This window comes from Python bivittatus, unplaced genomic scaffold, assembly GCF_059951505.1.
Source record: "Python bivittatus isolate LINGU-HERP-01145 unplaced genomic scaffold, Pbiv_v1 ctg000250_np1212, whole genome shotgun sequence".
Taxonomy (NCBI): domain Eukaryota; kingdom Metazoa; phylum Chordata; class Lepidosauria; order Squamata; family Pythonidae; genus Python; species Python bivittatus.
In genome coordinates this window covers 941,531-963,806 of record NW_028277057.1, presented here as the reverse complement: position 1 = coordinate 963,806, position 22,276 = coordinate 941,531, and the positions used below count along the sequence as shown (strand labels likewise).

At 46.9% G+C, this 22,276-nt stretch overlaps 2 protein-coding genes across 5 annotated transcripts in view; both read right to left on the bottom strand.

The window, feature by feature from the left end:
* AUNIP (aurora kinase A and ninein interacting protein) overlaps positions 1 to 13,424 on the bottom strand; it is a 32,860-nt gene extending 19,436 nt beyond the window's left edge. The window contains exon 1 of one of the 2 annotated variants that reach the window (XM_088140929.1): positions 13,290 to 13,424. The gene's annotated coding sequence lies outside the window, so the exon portion shown is untranslated. Of the gene's footprint in view, positions 1 to 12,920; positions 13,056 to 13,289 lie in introns of those variants that run through there. The other variant, XM_088140932.1, reaches the window with a different exon arrangement.
* Positions 979 to 13,420, bottom strand: PAQR7 (progestin and adipoQ receptor family member 7). Of its 3 annotated transcripts, none has more exons than XM_088140927.1 (2): positions 13,290 to 13,420; positions 979 to 4,989 (listed from the first exon to the last, which is right to left on the bottom strand). In XM_088140927.1, the coding sequence occupies exon 2, from the start codon at positions 4,969 to 4,971 to the stop codon at positions 3,913 to 3,915; it is 1,059 nt and encodes a 352-aa protein (XP_087997053.1). In that variant the 5' UTR covers positions 4,972 to 4,989; positions 13,290 to 13,420; the 3' UTR covers positions 979 to 3,912. The 3 variants fall into 3 exon arrangements, with proteins under 3 accessions (XP_087997053.1, XP_025032392.1, XP_025032395.1); XM_025176624.2 differs by lacking the exon at positions 13,290 to 13,420 and adding an exon at positions 12,921 to 13,051; XM_025176627.2 differs by lacking the exon at positions 13,290 to 13,420 and adding an exon at positions 8,967 to 10,104.
* Positions 13,425 to 22,276: the final 8,852 nt, after the last annotated feature.

Below are 22,276 nucleotides of genomic sequence, written 5' to 3'. Positions count from 1 at the left end.
CAATGCCACTTAGCTTTGGAGCCAGGCCGGATCACCCTGGTGGAATCACATGCAAGTTGACTTGCGCAACGAAGGAGTGTCTCTGCTCGATGTCACTCACAAAGCGCATCTATATCCAAAGGGGAACTACACGTACTTTCCCCTTCCCACTTCTCAGCTCTCCACAGCTGCTTTTGAGACACACGCGCAGAACTGTTTTTCACAGATCTTTCCGAAGTCGTCGCTAGAAGCTCGGGACAGAGCAGGCAAAAGCTGGCATGGGTCTCTTCGGAAGACTCTGTCTTCCCCTCTGAACCCACCAGCACCCCGTTGCTCCCAAGCCCAGTCCTGATCCGCAGGACATAACTGTGTTTCTCTGCTGAAAGCTTTTAAATGCAATCTCCCTCAAGATCCCAGGGGACGGGAGCTGCAGGAAGTGACTCCCCACAGTCCTTGCCACTACCGATTTCCAGGCCCAGGGCAGGGAGTGCCAATCCTTCTACGTAGTCAAAACAGACTCTCCCCACCACCACTGCCCTCCTCATAAAATCGTCCCAGCGAGGACTAAAAAAGTCTCGTTCCCCCAAAACTCTGTCTGGAGCAGAACGAGATACAGAATAGCACGTGGGTATGCATAAGAGCGTTCCTCGCTGCAACATCTGGCTCCAGAGCCCCCTCCTCTCCCCACGGATGAAGGCAGTGTCGTGCGGGATAAACGAGGCAGAAGGTTAGACTATCTGGCTTATAAAAAGTTTTTTTTCCTTTTTTTTAATAGAAACAAGTGGAGGCGTCAAGGTCCTCTAACGTGTACAAAAGGTAGGAGAGACAAGAAACACACACACGTATCCAGACTTCCTTTCTACAAAAATTCTGCAGAGTGACTGAAAACCATCTTTAAACATCTAGGGCAATTGGTAGAAAGATTTGGGCCAAATGTACAGATCCATAAATATAATCCAGTCCAAAATGTTTGAGCTAGGCAACTTTATAATTCTGATAGGGAGGGGGGTTGGGTGGAGGGGTCAAGAAAAGGTTTACAGCCTGGGAAAAACTAGTCTGGCAGGAAAAGCTCCCCCCCCCCGCCGCTTTTCTCCCTGCCATTCCATTTTCTCATTGATTTCTTTACACAAGTCTTACAGCCACTTCAGGATATCAGTTAAGATCATCTTTCCCCGAAACCTGAATTCATAAGGAGACTGAAACCTGTGCTTTTTCGTTATCGTGTCTCCAGATCATTGAACTCAAGGAACAGAAGGCAGCATAAAGCTCCTTATTGTTGATGTTGGAAGGATAAACCTAACCCATTTTCTAACTGACTCAACGTATCTCCAACAGAGATGGCTGCATTTTTCGGAAGACAGAAAAAGCTAAGAACACTTGGGAGCAATCCCAGAAGTGGGTCTGGTATTCGACAGATGGGGTGACCCAGATATTTGCTTCTTCCCCTTAGAATCTATACATTTGGTTTTGACCCTCCCTTAAGCCTACCTTTGGCCTTAGATTAATGGTGGTGGTGGGGAGTTGCCCCCCCACCTCTGGCAATCTGCACTCCCAATTTTGGACACAAAGCAGGCTGTGAGGTCTGCCAAGAAACAGAGGTGTGACCACGTCTGGTCTAAATATTGAACCATGCAAGCATTTTGCAAAGGTCAAACCACGTCAAATTGCTCTGTTTAGAAAACCCAGGACGGGTCCTGATGCTGGAAAAGTTGTCCACACCATGTCTCAGCCTGCACTTGCCCTCCGCTAGTCCTCCCACGGGCGCTGGGCTTCAGCTTCAGTAATTCCCATAAGTTTGAGGAACACTAATGTAACTAGTCGCTGTTTGGATCTGGACCACGTGAACTGCCATTAAGCTCCCCTGAAAACAGGGTAAAAGACACTCATGACAAAGCTAGATCCCACGCTCGTTTACGCAGAAGAAAGCCCCACGGAATTTAGCACGGCTGAGTCCCTATCAATGTGTGCAGGATTGCAGCTGAAGTAAACAGACTTCATCCAGATCCAACCCATTGCAAAGTGTCCCCAAGTATTTCTCTACTGACTCGGTTGAGTGATTTCAATTTCAACCCTCCTGAGAAAAACAGGACGTGTATTTGGCAAACTGAAGCTGCAGCCTCACACACTCTGGGTAAGAATGCACTGGAGTTTGGAAGCGTCCAAAAGATGAGAGGAACGTGTCTTCAAAAAATGCATCTGGCACTCTTTGGCATACAATATGGCAGTGGTTCTCAACTTTGGCAAGCTTAAGATGGTTGGACTTCAGTTCCCAGAATTCCCCAGCCAGCCCGTATCTTAAACTTGCCAAGCTTGAGCAACACTGCAGTACGGCAACAGCCGTGAATGCAGATGGGGTTTTAGAACAGGGTTGAGCATATACTCGTGGAAGAGAGGCCCAATAAAATGATGCCTGGTGCAGAATTTCACAGAGTGCAATCTAGCTGAGCATCCTAGAGTTGGGAGGAACTTGGAGATCTTCTAGCCCAGGGACTACAGCTTGGTGGCATCACAAATGTTTGCCATGGGAGAAGTGCTGGGCTCAATCCTTGGCATTGCCAGTTAAAAAGGGCAGGTTGCAGAGGGCAGGGAAGCCCCATCTCCATGTAAAACACCAGAGGAGATGAGACTGGGTAGCAAATGGATAGACAATTAAATTTGGTATAAGGAACCCTTGGATAATTTTTGGGGAACTCCAGAGCCCTGCTTTAGAGTCTTTTAGCTCAACCCATTATCGTTGCATGGACTTCCCTCTGGAAAAACCAGCCATCAAAACCCAGCTCTTCCCCCTTCTCAAGCCCCAATTTGACCCACATACGGGCAGCTTTGACCCAGGTTATCCTCTCAAAACAAGCTTACCGCTGCAGTAAAAATAACATAAGTAATGTCACCCCATATACAAAGATTTGGATAGACGGATGCTCTTCTGAAGGCACATCCACCTGGCAGGTTTCCCAAGGCCTGGATCACTGTTTCCAAAGACAAGAAGAAGTGCAAGACGCTTTCCCAGAAGAAGCAAGGATGCTTTTGTCTGGATATTGCAGAAGGCAATCGGTGAAGGCACCAGTTCTGCACGAGTTCCCTGAAGCAGGGCACAGAATTGTGAGGCTGTGGCTGCATAGCGCAAAGGGGCTGGGGGAAAAACAAATCCACAAGACCAATGCAGCACAGAGCAAGGGCAGCTTTACCCCAGATAGAGGCTAGAAAGTCTGTTCCTCCAACTTCTTCTCCTGAAGCTCTTCCGCCATCCAAAACAGGAACGGACAAAAAGTGTATCTGGAAGTATTAGGAGCTCTCGGTGTGGCTCACAGCCAACTGGCAAGGACGGCTGGCTGCCATGTTTTAAGGGCAGCAGTGAAGGTAACCCTTCCACCCATTACCTGTCCAGCGCTGCGGAAATGAAGGAAGTTTAGGGAACCCCCGGATGAACGTTGGGCTGCTCCATCTAGTTTTGGTATTCAGAACCAATTTCTGGCCTCAGGATCCTAAACAGATGCCTCTGGCACCAGGGTCCCATTGGTGGAGCTCTTACAATACTGAAGTCGATTCCTGACACCCCGAAGGCTGCCACGCTCTGATTCAGAAGTATGCAAGAAAGAGGAATGTAGCTTCTGAGAAGCATACCAACAATGTGTTCTCCCTTGAATTGGAGACAGCATAGTTACACCCTCCAAGAAACGAAACAAGAATTCCTTTCCCCAAACAGTTCTGCCACTTCCTTTCTGATGCAACCTCCAACTTACCATCTCAGCTGCCTGGACAGAGCAACACACAAGCAACATATTCATTGCAGGAGGAGGGGAACACCCCAGCAATAGCTATCCATCCTATTCAGTTTCCTAAATGACAGCAGGACAGACATACCCAGTTGTTACCAAGCAAGTGTAACTAAAGAGGAAGCTGGAGATAGGTCCCCACCAGCCTGCGTCCCCTTGCTCACTCCCGCTTCTGCCAGATTTTGCGTTTGACTTTCACAGTCATGTAGACGGCCGTGAGGCTACAGCAAGCCATCAGGAAAAGGCACAGAGCGGAAAAAAAGGGAGCCAGGCTGCCATGCAGCTGAGAATAGATGGGCCGCCTAGTTCGGTAGTCTAGAAGCACGGCCTCCACCTGGGTGAAGGTACAAAGTATGAGGAACATGTGGAAGATCTGGTGGCCTTGTCCAACAAAGTGACACTTCCCGGGAAACCACTTCTCTGGGTAGGGGTAGGCGAAAAAAAAGGCTGCAACCAGAAAACACAGAACGTGGCACTTATGGTAGGAAACAGCCAAATCGCTTTGCCCAGAGATGGTGGAGGTATAAATACGGTGGAGCACAGGGCTGATGTCTAAGGCGTAGGCCACTGCCGAGGGCATTTCCTGGCAGAGCCTGCCCTGCAGAGAAGAGAGGTGCGGGCATCGGTATTTGGCATAGCAGGAACCAGCACACGACAACCAAGCCAACACCACAGCACTGGGAATGTAGAAACTGGCAATCCAGGCATGCCATTCTGGCTCAATGGCATAGTAGTAATGCACTAAAGCGCTACCATACTGGTACGTGGCAACCCCCACGTAGTCCAAAAAGAAGAAAGTATAGTGGCAGAACTCCGACTTGGCTTGCAAGAGGTGAGCCGAGGTGCTGAAGGTTGAGTAGATGATGGAAGACACAGCCAAGACAAAGAGGGGCTGGGCATGCGGGTCCCCCACAAAATCAACTGTCTGGGAGAGTTGCCAGAACTTCCCCAGCAGAATGAAAGCTGCCAGCAGGTGGGTCCAGACATTGAGGGCTTCGTTGTGCTGCTGGAACAGGGACAGGAAGTAGAAGGTCCAGCTCTGGTGGAGGGGTCGGTAGCCGGCGTGGATGTAGGGCTTCCGGAAAAGCTGGGGCACGTCGGAGGCTCCCACTGTGGAGGACGGAGCAGGCAACGCCTCTGCCAGAAGTCGAGGGATTTTGCACAAGTGCTGGATGTTGATGAAGAGGTGGCTGAGTTTTTCGGATACGATGGTTGCCATGACAGGAAGGGGAGAAACCTTGAAAATTGGGAAAAAGACATTCAGAGAGAGAGCAGAGCAAAGCCAGTGGGACTGATTTTTACCAGCACGCTAGAATGACAGAAGTCATGGGCCGGCGGGCCATTTGGAGGAAGCAGATGTGTGCACAAATGCCACCCCCCACAGTTAAACAGGAACTTAGGCTGCACCCGGTGCCTCTTCATCTGGAAGTTCAGCTTCACCAAACCCAGCAGGACTTGCTTTTAAATAAACATACCTAGTGCTACGCTACTTGGATACAATCGAAACAGGAGTGCAAAAAGGAACAAGGTGCAAATTCTATCCTGACCGTTAACAAGAACTGCGCTCAGTTGTGTCGCGCTTTTTGGTTCTACCTGCAACAGCCTGGAGCATTTGAAGGCCAGACTTGAACAGCCAGAAATTGGAGGCTTAAGCAGAAGCCGTGGTCCAGGCAGAAGAACATCAGTAGCTGCCATCTAAATGACTCCAAACCATTCTTACCTTAACTCAGATTTTACAAAACGCTCCCAATAATCCAGAGACCGATTGATTTTTTTTTTTAAACAAATTACCTACCTCCAGATAAATTTAACCCATACACAAACGCCCCCCCCCCAAGCAACGGATTCGCTAAATCAGGCGGGTGCACGTGTGCCCGGCTATATCAGTACAGAAGGAGAACTTCCTGGATGTAAAAATGACAAGATATAGCTTAGGATACAGCAGTTCAGAGGAGTTAGAGAAACATTTGGATTGCCTAAAAAGGCATGCCGGTGAAGTCAGTGGTAGACGTGAAGAAACAAAGTACCGTACTCCTAACTTCTTGGAGATGGGAGAAAATTACAGGAGAAGTGACACTGGCTTGCTCTGGGGGTGCATCTGTGTGCCCATAGAGCACTGTTTCTCAACCTTGGCCACTTGAAGATGTGTGGACTTCAACTCCCAGAATTCCCCAGCCAGAATTGGCAAGGCTGGCTGGGGAATTCTGGGAGTTGAAGTCCACCCATCTTCAAGTGGCCAAGGTTGAGAAACACTGCCAGAGAGAGACTGGGAAGAGATAATGCTTCTTAAAGGACCGCCTGCCGCAGCACCTCTGCACCATCTAGCAGCTGTTTTTCCCCCCTCTAGACTTGTTTTTCTCTCCTAGCCAAAAGTCAAGTGTGCAGAGCTAGCTGCATAAGGGAGGCATCAACTGGAATGCACGTGATAGCCTTTAATCAGGCAGCAGTGACACCAGATAAGCTTTTCAGCCTCACAAGAGGGCTGCTGTGCGCCATTCCACGGGCAGAGAACACAATGCTCCCCGTGCACCACCCAGGCTCAGTAGAAGGACAAACACCGAGGCTCCTTTCTTTAACTGCTGTTTGAGCCACCCATCTAAACCTCCAGTGGATAAAGATTCTTCATCATCCTTGTTTTCTGATCTTAAAGATGATCTCCAGGCCCTGATATTCATTCTGGCAGCTCTGCCATCTTGCGCATATGGGTTATGTCCTGAAATGTCTTCTTCTTCTTCTTCTTCAATCAGGCTATGCTTTCTGGATGGGAGAGGGTTGGATCCGGGTTACATTTCACTATCTGTCAGATGCCAAAACTTGACTGAGATTTACTCAGAGAACCAAATGGGTGACTGTGACTACATCAGGCAAATCAGCAGTAGCCTCCTCTGCATTGGTTGTCCCCAGTCAAAGGTCCTCCAGATGTGTTGGTCTCCAACTCCCACCACACTAACTACAGGTGATGGACTTGGCAATCTGACACATCTGGAAGCACTGGGGGAAGAAAGGCTGGCCACGCTAACCACATGAAGATCTTGAAAGGAAGGGTAACACACTTTGAGAGGACCACTTTAGAGTTAAAGCAGAGATAACAGGAGTAAAGTTCTACAGAGATACAGGAGTAAAGTTCTTCACAACTGTAATGGCGACTTCCACACAATGGGAGGTCATTTATATATTATCTACTTTAATAATATCTTCTCTATCTCCCTTAAGAAAGCATTCTCACTTCATGTTCAACCATCCATGGTTCTGGAGGGAATGATCAAGACAGTTCCCCAGGTTCTGGTGCTGCCCTTATTAATAATACTCTTGCTAACTAACCATTTCGGATGGCCAGAAGAGAGGAATGCTTTCTTCTTGCCGGCAGGTGGGTCTCCAGAAATATCTAGGAGAGTTGCCATAACTGATGCACAGTAATCAGTAACTGATGCGCAAATCAGAAAAATGGGTTCACTCGGTATCAAGGTTAAGTGGGTTAGTGAAGATCGCCCAGAAGAACAATTCAGATGACAAAAAAGGTTTTGGAAGTTTTCTACTTTTTTGGGGACAGATGTGCAAGTTGCAGCTTAATGGCAAACACACACAACAATTAGGCAAAAGCTGTCTGGTATCCAGTAAGACTTATACAAGCTTGCATATTCTTTGTGCTTTCTTGTAGCTAACATGAGCTTTCCCCTAACGTTATCAGGCTGCAAACAATTTGTAATGTGTTGAAAGGGAGATTCTGTGCTGAGCGAGTGTGATAAGGAGGGTGAAGGCCTTGGGGATAAGTAGCCCTCAGCCTAACACACTAGCAAAACCCCAAAGAGCAGAGCCACAACACAGAGCTTTGGAAGCAAGCTGTCGGTTTCTGGACATATCCTGATTCCCAGACCTGAAGACCGGTCCCAGGCTCAGTGAGGTCCCAGGCCAACCCCGAAACCCAGGAGAAGCAGGACATGCTGACTGTATTCATGTGGCACACCCCACCTGGTCCACACTCGATGAACCTGTTTTTCAACTTCGCACACAGTATGGAATCGCCAGCCAAACAGGCTGGATTCACGGAACACTGTAAGCCAATTAAAAACAAGCCATGATTAAAACTAACCAAGTTTAGCTTGTTGTGTGAATGCAGCCTCTAGGGTTATCACAGGCCAGGACAAGAGGGTATGTGAACAGATCATCACTGAACAAGTTTTCAAGAGAATTGAAAAAGTGGCAACAAGAGTGGCAAAAAACCCCTCATTTTATACAAGGAAGGAAAATCTGACCACGAAATCCATCTGGGCAAGCCCACATCTGTGGACTCCTCTTCTCCAATCCCCCTTTCCAACTCAGTGGAGTTGAGTGATATTTAGCGAATAGGAAGGGAAGGGATGGGCAACTGCTAACAAAACCTCTGAATGCATTTAATTCATTTTTAAACTTTTTCTTTTCTGTCCTCAAACACCACTCGATAAGGGTTATATAAACAGAGATTACACTCAGATCTGATCTTACAGCAGCGGTGCTCAAATCTGATCTCCTTCTGTACAGAATCCACACAGCAACAGAGTGAAGGACAGAGGTTTATGAGCACATCTGGAATACAAAGTCACTCACCAAAAGGTCCAAGGAAGTATTTTGCATGTTCCCTATATGGAACTCCCTACTACACAAGAGGTCTACTGATTCAGTTTGGAGGGGTTTATTCATCATGGCAGCTGAGAATGGAACCTCCATAATCAGAAACAGGATATCTGCACCTTACCACCTGAGCAGATGTTGTTGAAAAAAGGATGCTGCACTCTTGGTTTGTATTTGTCCAATCCACAACAGCAAAAGTTGTGGTGATTTATAGCCACACCCAGGACAGGATATCTTAGGGGTTTTGATTGTGAAATTAGCTACATGAAAGATCTCCAAAGGAAGCTTGATCTTTGTTTTATTTTTGGCAAAGATAAAATATTTTGCAGATGAAATAATTAGAGCAGTTTTTTTTTTAATGGCTTTGATTCTCCTTTAAACAATACCACACTCAGCCTTATTCTTCCTGGAAATGCCGCCCTTGCCTCCCAATTTCAAAGACATCTTTTCATCTACTGCCAGAGATGGCTAATTCAGTGCTCAGGCCAAATCTTCATCTGACTGAGATCATTTCATGAAATAACAGACTTGGCGTTGCAACCCTTAAAGGAAAAGCACCCCCAAAGTCTACTCTGAAGCCAGCAAGTGCAACCAAAGGAAACTCACTGTGTTTTCGGTGAGGCCAGATTAAAACTCATGGCCAGGGTTGAGTTCTTTTCTGCACAAGGGCGGTGTTGGAGGTCCTTTTATTTCAGTTCTTTATTTATCTGGTTTCCTGGGGACACACTGGCCGTATCTGATGTTGCAATGAGATCATTTGAGAGGCAGGAACTCAGTTTCCTGGATGAGTTTAAACAGGTCCTAATGAATCCATGTTGCTTTTTTTCCTTCTCCAGCAAGAAAAACTATGCGCTGAAAATTGGTGAGAGTGCAGCTGAATATTTGCTGCACAGCTGATGGTGCCCTCCGGTTATTACAGAAACCAGCTAACCAGGTCCAGTCAGTTCTCTGGTTTTGCCCTACTGAGCAGGAGGGGACTCCTGATGTCTGAAAACTGCACGCACCCCCAGAAGACCCTCAAACCACAACTGAAGAAACAGACAACATTCTCTCCCATTATTTTTAAGCATGCTAAAAAAATTTTTTTAATGAAGAAAGCTCTCCCTTCCTTTGCTTCACACACTCAGGAAAAGAAATGTATATTTTGCATAATTTCCCCTTCAGACTCTCCAGAAGTTTGTCCTCCCTCCCTTTTTCCCTGGTACGCTGGGAAAATCTAGTCAAAGCCAATCAGCGTCAGCTATGTTCACGTAGGTAAGACTTTAACCAGGTTGAGAACAACTCAGCAGACACATTTGCACTTCAGGCTAAAGCTTTGTTAATATTAACCCATGTCTGTCTTTTTGTGGCTTTGGGTGCCAAGCAAACCAAGCATAGTTGATTACTTTAGGATCCAATTTTTGCACAAAAGTAGAACATGGGATGGCCAGGTACCTGGCTAAGCATGTTCTTAGCCAATGATGAGTCAGAGACCTGTGGTCCTCACACATCCAGAGGGTGCCTGGGTAGGGAAGGCTGATATGTGTGGCCTGGTTCCCTCCCATTGCCTGCTATTCGTTTGTTTCTATCTGGGATCTTGGCATAAAACAGGGACTGTACTATCCTTCAGATGTGAGAAACCAGGCACTCAAATGCCCGCCTGCCTGTATTTGCTCAACTCTCCAGAAATCAGCAGTCTCCTAACTGTAACAAAAGAAACAGGCCACAAGAGATTTTTTAAAAAGGAGTTGATTCATAATGTCCCATTCATCTAAAACAGTGTTTCTCAGCCTTGGGAACTTTAAGACGTGTGGACTTCAACTCCCAGAATTCCCTAGCCAGCAGGGCTGGCTAGGGAATTCTGGGAGTTGAAGTCCACACGTCTTAAAGTTCCCAAGGTTGAGAAACACTGATCTAAAACAATGCGGCAGGGAGCCAAAAGATTGACACAATATAGCCATCCATGTTTGCACAAGCCGTAATTTGTTCCCAAGATCCTAACAACATTAATTAATTTATTTCAATTTGTACACTGCCCAACTCTCAACCACTCTGGGCAGTTCCCAAGAAAAATAAGAAGTATAAAACAATAAAAAATAATACAGCAGTAACAGAACCGGCAAAGATGGAAAAAGCAGGCAGCAACAAATCCACTCCTTGAAAGGGGCTACACCGGACCTAAAGCCTGGGTGAAGAGCCAGACCTTCAAAGCCCATCACTAGGACTGTAGATCTGAATTGAAATAATCAGGTAAAACAGTCAAAGTCAGACTGGTTCAGACAGGTGGCTGTTTGGGGCCAAATCTTACATGCTCCAGCCAGGATGTTCGAAGGCCAAGGACACAGGAAGTTCTGATGGGCATCTGGAAAACACCCAGCTGCCTACTTGCTGTACAGACCAGCGGTTGTTAACTAACGACACGCGTCCCACGGAAAGACTCAAAAGCAATTTAGGTGAGCTACAAGGTAAAGAATCGAAACTTTAATCAACTCTTTGAAACCTGCTGTAAATGATACCCATAATAATGGAGTGCTTAAAAACATCTACATGTCCTGGGGAAAATGAGCTTTTTATTTCTACCGAGACCCAGGTTCTTTGACAAGAGCGATGGGTGGAAAGTAGGATACAAGGAGTTGAGAATCAGTGGTACAGTCTGTACTAACTTTCATCCAGAGGTGGGGAAATGCCACTTTTAAATACGGTTCTCTTCTCCACCCTTGCACATTTTTTTGAAAGCACACGACATTCTGTCCCACACTAGCACATTCAGAAAAAAGGGCTTCGTTCAGTGCTTTGAAAGGTGCAATGGTCTTCCTAGGGTTTTTAACCTAAATCGTACTTTCTATTATGTAATGTTATATTCTACCCACAGCACTTACAGAAGAGAACAATCATTTAGTTGTGAGGACCAATCTTGAGTTCCCCTTTTTGAAATTCTTTGGGATTCTCCAGTATCCTCCCATCAATGCAGGATAATTATTAAAACATAGTTTTCTTTTGGTTCTTGCATGACATTTTCCCAACCAGTGTCTTTCCTGGATGACTTGAATTTTGATGCCCATCACTTCCAGCCAGTGCAAACTTTATTTCCCCTCTTGGCCAGTTTCATGTTTTCCTGTCTTCCTCATGACACCTCTCTCTAAAGCTCTGGTGGGAATTCTGAAGGCTGCAGTCCTAGCCTAAATGGAGGGGGCCAGATTGGAGAAGACAGACTTAAAGCCCAGAAATGGGGGGAGGGGGGGCAGAAAGGTCTGTTTTATAAAGTTGAACCACCGGATCAAAAATAGAGCGATTCCTTCAACTGAATAAAAAGCAAGCATGCCCAGGACCAAAGTCAGCACATTGACCCGGTCCCGTGCTATACTATGTCAGGTACCATGGAACAGCCCTGTGCTTTTTGAACAAGAATCTTGCCTGGGCCACTTCTACTATTAGTAGAGGAAAGGGAGTAGTATCATTACTAGAAGGAAGTGGAGGAGAAGCTTCAGCTGCAGCTTTCTTGTTCTTCTTTCATAATCTCAACAGCCAGGGGCACATTCAAGTGTCACTCAATGAATAAAAAATTCACCACTAAGACAGTCGCACCTTTTTCAAAACAGCTCTGAACAGCACCACCCAGTTACATAACTCTACATGGGGAAAAGGGGAGGGAGGCTGCTTGGCTCTTCTTTCCAAGGAAGCGATTCAGGAATTCCTGCATGAACTTGTTAGGGTCCCCACCAGCTCCCTCCCTTTACTGAAAGTATCTCCCCCTCCTCTGCTGATTTTAATATACACGCAGGCGTTGAGATTCAAGCTGAATTAAGAAACCCCTGAAATTCTCCTAGTTATGGTTTGTTTTTCTTGGGTGTCTCCAGGTCAACCAGTTTTCCTCAGCCTTCCCGATGTGTCGGGTTACAGCCCCCAGAATGCCCTGCCAACAAAGGGTGGAATAGTTGTAAACCGGTGCTCTCCCCACATTGAAACTAAGCGAGGAAGGCCAATAAAGAGATCCTTTTCTCCCCTTGTTTCCCACCGCTGAGAAGCACAGACCGCCGGGCTCCACAAGCGATGCTTTAAAAGTCATCGTGGCTGGATGCACCCAAACAAGCCAAGCCTAAACCGCATTATGGCTTAGGCAATGTGTGAAGCAGGCTGAGGGTTGAAGTCAGCGAGAACCGCGCAAAGCAGCCTTCCCCCAACCTGCTTCCACGGCCCTGAGCACCCAAACCAGCAGCGCACCCAGAACAAACTTGTTCTGGTTCGAGCAGAAACTCCTCCTTGAACCAACCTGAAGGCATCAGAAAGACGTTCAGCGGCCCTCCAGGACTGCTGAGCGGTGGCTCCCACCCGTGAGTGTTAACCGGGGCAGTGGGGGGGGGGGGGGCGGATAGTAGATCTGCTAGTCCAGCCCCGCTGAGGGCATCGATTTGGGCCAGCCTGCGCCGGCTGGGCGAGAGTTCCAACCCCGCAAAGGCGGCCCGCGGGGGAGCCTTCCTAGCCAGGGCTATTCCGAAGTAAGTCCTGCGGAGTCCAGCGCTGTCCACTGCCCCGCGGACGCGAGCCGCAAGGAGCGGGGAGCGGGACTCTTTCCTCACCCACCTCTTTGGAGGGCAGGGCCCCCGGCTTCCCTCGGAGCGGGATTCGGAGCCGAAGTTGGTCTCGCCTCGGAGTCGAAGCCAGGCCGCCCCGCACGTGCCCGTCCTCGCCGAGGTCCACGCCACCGCTAAGCCACCCGCCGCTGGCCTCCCTCGCGCGGACCGCCCGGCTGGAGGCGGTCGGAGTTTGCAAAAGCCACAGGACGCGCGAACGCCGACCGCAACAGCGCGCCAGGCGCCCGGGCGCGCTCCGGCTCGTGCCTTCTTCGCCCAGCAACTCTCTCGCCTCCTCCGCCAAGACCCGGGACCTCGCCTCGCACCCGTCTTCCCGCCGCCCGAGGCGCCCCCTCCCCGTTCTTTTCTTTTAACCGACCTCCTGCTGCTTCTTCCCGAGGATGCTCGCCGGAAAGCCGAAAGGCGGCGAAGAGCGCAAAGACCGGGCGGGAGAAGGGCCCCGGTCTCGCAGGGCAAGGCCGCCTCTCTGCGGCAAGAGCCGCCTCTCCCTGCGAGACCCGCCTCGCCTGTTTTTCCTTTTTCCCACGCAGCCGCGCGGGCACCAACCAAGCCGAAGCGCCGCCGAGGACTCCGGCCGGCCGGCCCGGCGCTGCGCTGCGCCCCCTGGAGGCTGCAGGCCGGCGATCCCCCCCGCGCCCCGCCCGGTGAGGAAGTCGGAGGGAGGGTGGGAGGGAGGGAGAGGGGCGAGGACGCGCAGCCCGGCCGCCCGCCACGCCCCCCTCCCCACACACGCCCCGGAGCAGCGAGGGAACGGCGAAGACGTTCCGGTGCGCGCCGATTGGGTTTCGCCGCCTGGCAAGGGAGCGCCGCTGCCGCTGGCCAGCGTTCTCCTCCTGGGGTGCGAAACGTAGAAGAAGGAAGGCCGTGCCTTGAGAAGATGAAAGGCTGTAGGGACCGGTTGGGGTTTGTCCAGATCTTGCCCAGAAGGCATACTTAACTTAAGTCAAACAAGCATCTTGCACAGGGTGTTGTGAAGCCATCCCTGGGGGTAGCTTACGGTTCGGTTTGTTGTGGGAGATTACACAATTTGGTTGAAATAAGCCACAGCTAAACTAAGCACTGACTTGGAATGCTGCTTCAAGTGAAGTTAGTGCGACTTAGAAGCTGCACATTACAGGCATCTGTTCAACCATTTCAGTGGCACAAACGTTTCTTCCAAGTCCATACAGATCCAACTTCAGCCATTCCCAGCCTGGCACCTGCCAGAAGTATTGGCTGACGAGGAGCATTCTGCACTGTAAGCCAACATATCTGGAGGTAAGCCAGGTTAGGGAAGGCTGTTCCAAAATAACATGGAGCTCTGCTGATAAAAGAAACTGTCATATCACCAAGTCTCTGTGGATGTTTGATAACTGAATGATCCAAGACCTGCGGTCAGAATCCACACCAAGGCTCCTGCCTCTCTCAGCATCATTCCTCTGTGCAGGAGAAGCCGAAGCCGGCCCCACAAGAAGGCAGGGCGAAGCAGTGGGCTTCGGCAACAAAATGCTGTGGGCAGCAGCAAAATACTGGGAGAGAGTTGAGTGCCCCTTTGTCTCCTAAATTGGTCTGCTGGCCTTCAGCACTGTAGGCTCCCAATTCAACTACAGTGGTACCTCGGTTCACGAACTTAATTCGTTCCGCGACTCTACTCTGGTTGCAAACCGAATTGGTTGCGACCCGAATCAAATTTCCCATAAGGTTCAATGTAAATACAGTTAATCCGTTCTGACCCCTACGAATGTGGTTGCCAACCGATTTTGGTCACCAACTGAATCAACTTTTCCCATAAGGTTCAGTGTAAATACGGTTAATCTGTTCTGAACCATATGTATTTTTTTTAAAACCACAAAAACATAAAACAAAGTACAGTACAGTACAGTATGAAGAGAGAGAACACTAACCTTCCTCGAGGCGACTTCTGGCGTGGAGGACAGGAAGGTGGGTGGGGAGGCGGTTATTGTTTGGAGGGAGAGTCCCCCTCCCTACAGGAAGCCACGACCATGTGTCACAGCAGGGGAAATGGCCGTGGGTCATGTTCGTCACCCAATGCAAAGTTCACGAACGGAAGCAAAATTTTGCGAACGGTGCTGGTCGCGAACCAAATTGTTCGTGAACAGAAGCGTCCGTGAACCGAGGTACCACTGTACTATGATCCAGTTTCTAGGCCAGTTGGCTTCCACATGTCAAACAGAAAAAGTAAGTCTTTATACATACATAAATGCACTGGGAGCCGGTACAGCTCATGACGTAGTGGTGTTATATGGGTGGAACAAGAAACACCAAAATTGCCCATACCACTGAATTCTGGACCAACTGCAACTTCCAAATGCTCTTCAAGGACAATCCTGTGTAGAGGGCAATACAGTAATCCACATGGGAGGGGACTAAGTATGAATCACGGTGAGCAAAGCCTTTCAGTCCAGGAATGGGCACAATTGGTCCACAAGCTGAACCTGTACAAAGATCCACCTAGCCATGGCTACCATCTGCTCTTCAAGCAGGAGCTGTGACTCCAGGAGCCCCAAACTGTGCACTAACTCCAACTGGGGAAGCGCACCCCTAGACAGAGTGAAAGTTCGAAAATCTCCAGCACTGGGGTGGGTCTTAAAACCCACAGCCAGTCAGCCCTGCCAGGACTGAGCATGCAAACTGCCACAGCTTCCAGGCACTGGGAAAGAACTTTGACAGCATCACCTGGTCAGCCTAGGGCAGAGATGTACAAGCATGCTGATGATACCATACCCCATGTCAATGGATGACCTCGCTCAAGAGGTTTCATGTAGATGTTCAACAAGAGTGGGGAGAGAGTGGAGCCTTGAGGAACCCCAAAAGCAGGGGCCTCGGGTTTGATTGCTCCCCACCTACCAACTGGCTGGAACTGGCTCCAGAGAAAGGAAAACCACTGTGACACTGTGGCTTTTGCTCCCTTAAGCCAGCCCACAAGGATACCAAGATTGGTGATACTGAAAGTTGCTGAGAGATCAGAGGGGATGGATGCGTGGTGAGACCACCAAAGGTTGGTGGTGGAGTTCTCCAGGCTCTTGGGGGACTTCAATTTGCCATCCTTGGGTATGGATTCAAAGGCAGCTCAGGAGTTCATGGCTACTTATGGCAACCTGATCCAGATTAGCTCTGGTCTAACTCACAATGGGGGCCACATTAGACCTGGCTTTTATCTTGGGGCAGCAGCAATGTGATCTGGAGCTGGGGGGTGTAACATCTGTCCCTTGTCATGGGCATTTAACTCCTTATTGGCTTTGGCATTTGCTGGTGCCACACCTCCCCATGAGATAGGACATATTTGAATGGTCTGCCCATGCCTGATAGACCCTATTGGGTTTCAGAGGAAGCTTGGGGTTGTTCCTGAGACTCTGGTACATGGTTCAACCAAGGCTTTAGTTGCCACTTGGAATGAGTGACTATGGCCTTGGACTGGCTTGCGCCTATGCAGATTCTCTCTGCGTGTGGATCCTGGAAGGTTACCTGGTTTTCAGAATTATTCCAGGTGATGAAATGGCATAAGAGATGCTTGGAGCACCGTTGGAGGAAAACAAAGCAAGCTGACTGAGCATGCATAAGAGCCTTTCTTAAGGATTACCTTGTGGCGATACGGGCAGCAAAACAGTTTGTTGGTTTATTTGACTTATATAGCCACCCATCTCACATGGCTCTGTGCAGCTTACAATAAAATAAATAAAATAATATAAAATTAAAACCATAGCAGTAGTTTTTCCAGTAGTAATGTATGGCTGTGAGAGCTGGACCATAAAGAAGGCTGAGCGCTGAAGAATTGATGCCTTTGAACTGTGGTGCTGGAGAAGACTCTTAAGACTGCTAGGAGGTCAAACCAGTCAATCTGAAAGGAAATCAACCCTGACTGCTCATTGGAAGGATTGATAATGAAGCTCAAGCTCAGATACTTTGGTCACCTAATGTGAAGAGAGGAGTCTTTGGAAAAGACCCTGATGCTGGGAAAGATTGAAGGCAAAAGGAGAAGAGTACAGCAGAGGATGAGATGGTTAGATAGCATCACTGAAGCAATGAGCATGAAACTAAGCAAACTCAGGGAGGCAGCGAAAGGAAGGCCTGGCGCGATATGGTTCATGGGGTCACGAAGAGTCGGACACGACTTAACGACTGAACAACAACAAAAACCATAGCAACATAGCTATTTTTTTGCCCTTATTGTGTCCGCAGAGAGCTGACTGATAGCTCTGTTTGGGGTAATTCAGTCCCTCCTGGATAAGGAAGGGTGGGGATTATTCTAGGGATTTTTTGGTTAAAGTTGCCCAGATTTGCTCAGAGTTGGAATATGGTTATATAGATCCTATAGAGGCCACAGAGGCAGTCTTGCCCAGTTATCTAGGAAGAGTTTCAGCCTGTTGGCCCTGATCAAGTGGACAGAGTCCTTGATGCTGTGAGCTTGGCCATCTGTGTTTTAGATATTTGTCCCTCCTGCTTAATTAAAGTCTCCCAGGAAGTGACAGGTGGATGGCTCCATGCAATGGTGAATGTTTCTTTGCAGGAGTGGGTGGTTGCCCCTTCCTTAAGGGGCCATTGCTGGCCCAATGGATCTGGACAACTTTCATCCAGTCTTCACTTTTCTGTGGAAAAGGAGGTGGGCCTGCAGCTCCAGGGGGCCCTTGAAGGAGATTATCTGGACCCCTTCTGGTCAGGATTCAGGTCTGGTCATAGACTGAGATGGTAATGATTACACTGGTTAAAACTCAAGCAGCTCTGGGAGGGAGGGAGGGAGGGAGGGAGGTTGCTGTGCAGCAGAGAAGCTGGTACCAAGCAACATTCCCTTTTGATCCCTATAGCCCAACTTGACAAACGGGACCTCACATCCAGCAATCTGTGGAGCAGTGCACCTGAAGGCCACTAGGATTTCTCAGATGACTATAGCCACACCTCCACCCTGACCCTGATCCACAGCTGATGCCGCACATGAAAGTGGCAGGCACATCTCTGAAAGAGACTGGAAGGTGACAACAATACCAAACATCAAGTTCACCTGCCCCAAGACTCTTACCATATCCCCCTCTGCCATCACCACCATAACAGCTTTGCCGGCCCTATTCCCCCTACCTCTGCTAACCCAATCTCCCCCAACCCTCTTTGTTGCCCCCCAAGTCAAAGAGCTCCAACACATCACTCAACCTTCTGGTCATGCCATCCAAAAACTGGCACTGGTCCTGTGGGTGCTTCTGTCTTGCACTCAGCATCCCCTAAGCCAAGCCATCAGCTAATCTACCTCCACCTTCCTTCAGTAGCATCAACCAAACAGCCCCCCTCCACACACCTCACCCCATCCCCATATGCACCCATCACCCAGGTGGGGGGGGGGTTAAAGCCCACCAACCTATAAGGGATAGGTAAACCTAGGATACAATCCTGCAACCATTGTCTCAAGGAAAAAGTGGCAATTATCTTGTTCTTCTCCCACCTGATATGGTGGGAGGTCTTCAGTGATGCTGAAAGGAACACTAGATGGGAGCAGGAGGTTCACCTTTGCAGGTAAGGTCAAAAGGGAAAGAGGGAAGTTAATAATGATCCACAAGAGTTGAATATAGGTGGAGCTCAGGAGTGTGAGGGGAGCCAACCCACCTAAGGAACTCCAAACTCAAACCCAGAAGAAGGCAATGGCAAATTACTTCTGTATTTTTGTAAAATTCATAGATTTATAGAGTTGAAAGGGACCTAAGAGGCCATCACATTCAACCCCTGCGCACTGTGAACATTGTATGAACATGGCTAGAACAGTTACAACAAAGCACTTCTGCAGACTTCCACCAGTAAATCTGGAGGTGATGACAAAGCTAGGCCAAAACTAAAAGGAGGAATGGGGGAACCTAGATTTATTGGAAGATTTGGATTGTGTAAACACAGTAATGCAGGAGATAGAGTAACAGAATTTTGTGAAGAGAATTCCTTGTTTATTGCCAATACCTGTTTCAAGCAACATAAATGCAAGCTCTGTATATGGATATCACCAAGTATATAATATCAAAATTAAATTGACTACATAATAGAAAACATGATGGAGTACAATCCAGTCATCCAGGACACTTCCAGGTGCAAATTGTGGAACAAATGAATTGATTTTATTTATTTAAAATCAATTCATCTACCTCCTCAATCCAGACAGCTCTAGGCAGCATACAGATACTAATAAAATTCATGGAGTTATAAATATAAAATGATACAATATAAAAACTAATACCAGCACCAGTGACTCGACAATCAGTCCCCAATGGCATTTCAAAGAATCAGATTTTTCTCAGCTTCTCCAAGGCCACGAGAGCAGGGGTCATCCTTGCCTCTTTCACAGGAGAGTCCCCATACAGAATGCCTACTGTAAGGCCCCGTCCTGTTGTACTTCATGATAGCTGGGGATCAGCAGCCACTCTGGTCATTTGCACAGAATTTGTCTGGGAAAGGTGTTCTTATAGAAACCCAGGCCCCAAGCTGATTGTTAACCTTTCAGAGGGAGCAATCAGTACCCTGAACGGCACTTGGAAACGCAATGACAGTTAGTACAGCTTCCACAACCACAGTGTACCATTATCAGTAGCATCACTGACCGGTAACCATGTGGGCCGCTGCATATTCTTGTCTTTGATATCAAATACATCTTTCTCAGGTATACCAGAAAGATTTCATCTGGATGATGCATTCAGAATCTAAATCAATGTAAGGGAAAGAATCAAGACATTTCGCTAATGCGGAAGAGAAACTGAAGAGCTATGGTAACAGAGGTTATCTTGTAAAAACTGAAAAGATCTCAAAGAGAAAAAAAAATCCAAGTGGCTTTCAGAACAAGCTACCATGATAGCTACAGAAAAATAGGGAGTTCAGGCTTTGGGGAACAAAAAGGAGAATGCAGACACTTGACATCAAAGCAGAAAGGAGAAGAAAAGAATTACTTCAGTCAAGAAATGTCAACAAGAATTGTTGGACGGAAGAAAAAGACAATGAGATCAGAAAAAACACAACTAAGAATTTTATAACTAAGGTAGGAATGCTCAAGCATAATCATGGAGACCTAATGAAGGTAACTGAGGTTAAAGGAAGGTAGAATGACTATACTGAATCCATTTACAAACTGGATTATAGAACAACTTTTGCGAAGAGTATGTTCAGGAACCAACTCCACCAACAAGCTAATTAGGACAAAGCTGTAAGATTTAAAAGCAGGTGCAAATGAAACACCACTTAAAGCTGCAGAAGAGATAATTAAAGTACTTACAACACTTCTATCCAATACATCAAGAGGTATTCCAAATATGGAACAGGTTTGTGTGCCCGAAAGACTGGAAAAGATTGTTATATATATTTATACCAAAGGGAGATGCAAGGATATGCAAAAGTTATTAAACCAATGCATGAATTCCTCATACAAGCAAAGATTTGCTTAGTATCTTACAAAAATATGGAGAGAAGAAAATGGACAAATTTCAAACAGTTTTTAGATACGAGATCAGATAATTAACAGAAGATGAATAAGAGTGAGAAAGGGTTTATCTTTGCTTGACTGATTACAGGAAGACCCTTAACTACCAGTAGAAGAGAAACCAATAGAAACTACCAATAGAAAGGAAACTAATAGAATAAAGCAGCACTTAACTCTGTGGATCATGCCAAAATGTAAAATACTAACACCTAGAACACCTGACTATTCTTTTGAAGAACATTCACAATGAAAAAGAAGTTGTAAGAACTGGGTTTGGAGAAACAATACTCCAGAATAGAAACATAAAGAACACACATTTTCTTCTCCTGTTTAATGTTTACACTGAACCATGCAAATCAAATAGACCGATCCCTCTATTGAACAATGATCAGCGAGCAGAAATTCCCATACTTTACATATGCATGCCAGTGGATAATGGACTAGAGAAAATCACTATCCTTGGGAAGGTTGAAGGAAGCAGAACACAGTAGTAAGGTAGATGAACAAGATCAAGATGATTATAGGAATGTCCTGAAAGAGCTAAGACTGATTACTAGAACAGGTTAAAATGGTGAATATTTTTCCACGTGGTCAATAGGTGTCTGGTCCAACTCAGTGGTATCCAATGAACTAATTTTGCTTCAGGCAAAAATGTCTCTTGGGCTGGTCTTGCATAATATATTGGAACTCTGCAAAAAATCTAAAGCCATTATAAAATAAGAGATGCTTCAGAATTCAGACTACAGTATATAAATTTACTTGGATATTCCAAATGGCATTTTATAATCTTAGGAAATTACTGCAATCATAGAAAGCAAGGGAACTGGTTTTTAAGGTTTTGTTTTTATTGTATGCTGCCTAGAATCATATTCATGAGATGGGTGTCCATATAAATTTGATAAACCATTCCTTCTCCTCTCTGAAATACATATGCAATTCCCCAATGTAAGAACATTTTAATCCACATTAAGAACTATCCAATATATAAGTATTCCATGTTTTCAAAATGAAATTATCATTTTTTCAAAATGTTATTCCCAGATGTTTCGAGTCTACAACTCCTAATTATTACCATGGATATTGGTCAAATTCAGCTACGGTGTTTTAGAATTCTGGGTGGCATCAGCTTGGAGAAGCTATATTGCTTACATTGATACTTCCTGAAGTTAGGATTCAAAGTTATACAAGTAGCATAGATTAGTCATATTAGTATATTACAAGTGAGATGTATGGCTGGGCAACTTTGCTTGAAAACCTTCCTGTTTTGTTATACAGGTGGTCCTCAACTTACAACCACAACTGGGATCAGAACTTCCGTCACTAAGTGATGCAGTCAAGTGGGTTGTGCCCGATTTTACAACTTTTTTGCCGTGATTGTTAAGCAAATCACAGCGGTTAAGCAAATCACATGATCGTTACGTGAATCTAGCCTCCCCCACTGACTTTGTCAGAAGCCCCCTGGGAAGGTTGCAAATGGCAATCATGTGACCCCAGGAGTTGCAGTCATTGTAAATGCATGCCAGTTGCCAAACATCTGAATTTTGATCGCAGGGATGCTGAGATAGCCATAAATGTGAGGACCGGTCATAAGTCATTTTTCAGTGCTAACTTTAAATGGTTAAACCAATGGTCGTAAGTTGAGGACTACCTGTACTACGGTACAATTTAAATAGAACCTGAGATACAGCAGCATTTAGATAGGCAGCAACTGCGGAGAATAACTGATGTTTTTCCAACTGAGAACCATGGATTAAAAGTGAAAAAATATCTTCCTTTTATACTGACAGAGAAATCCCATTCACAACTCTTTTATTATTTGTTACTCTGAACTGCCAGAGTACAACAGTATTCTTGCAGAGGCAAGCATTTTGAAAACCAAGAGTTTTTACTTGAAGTGATATTGATGCTAA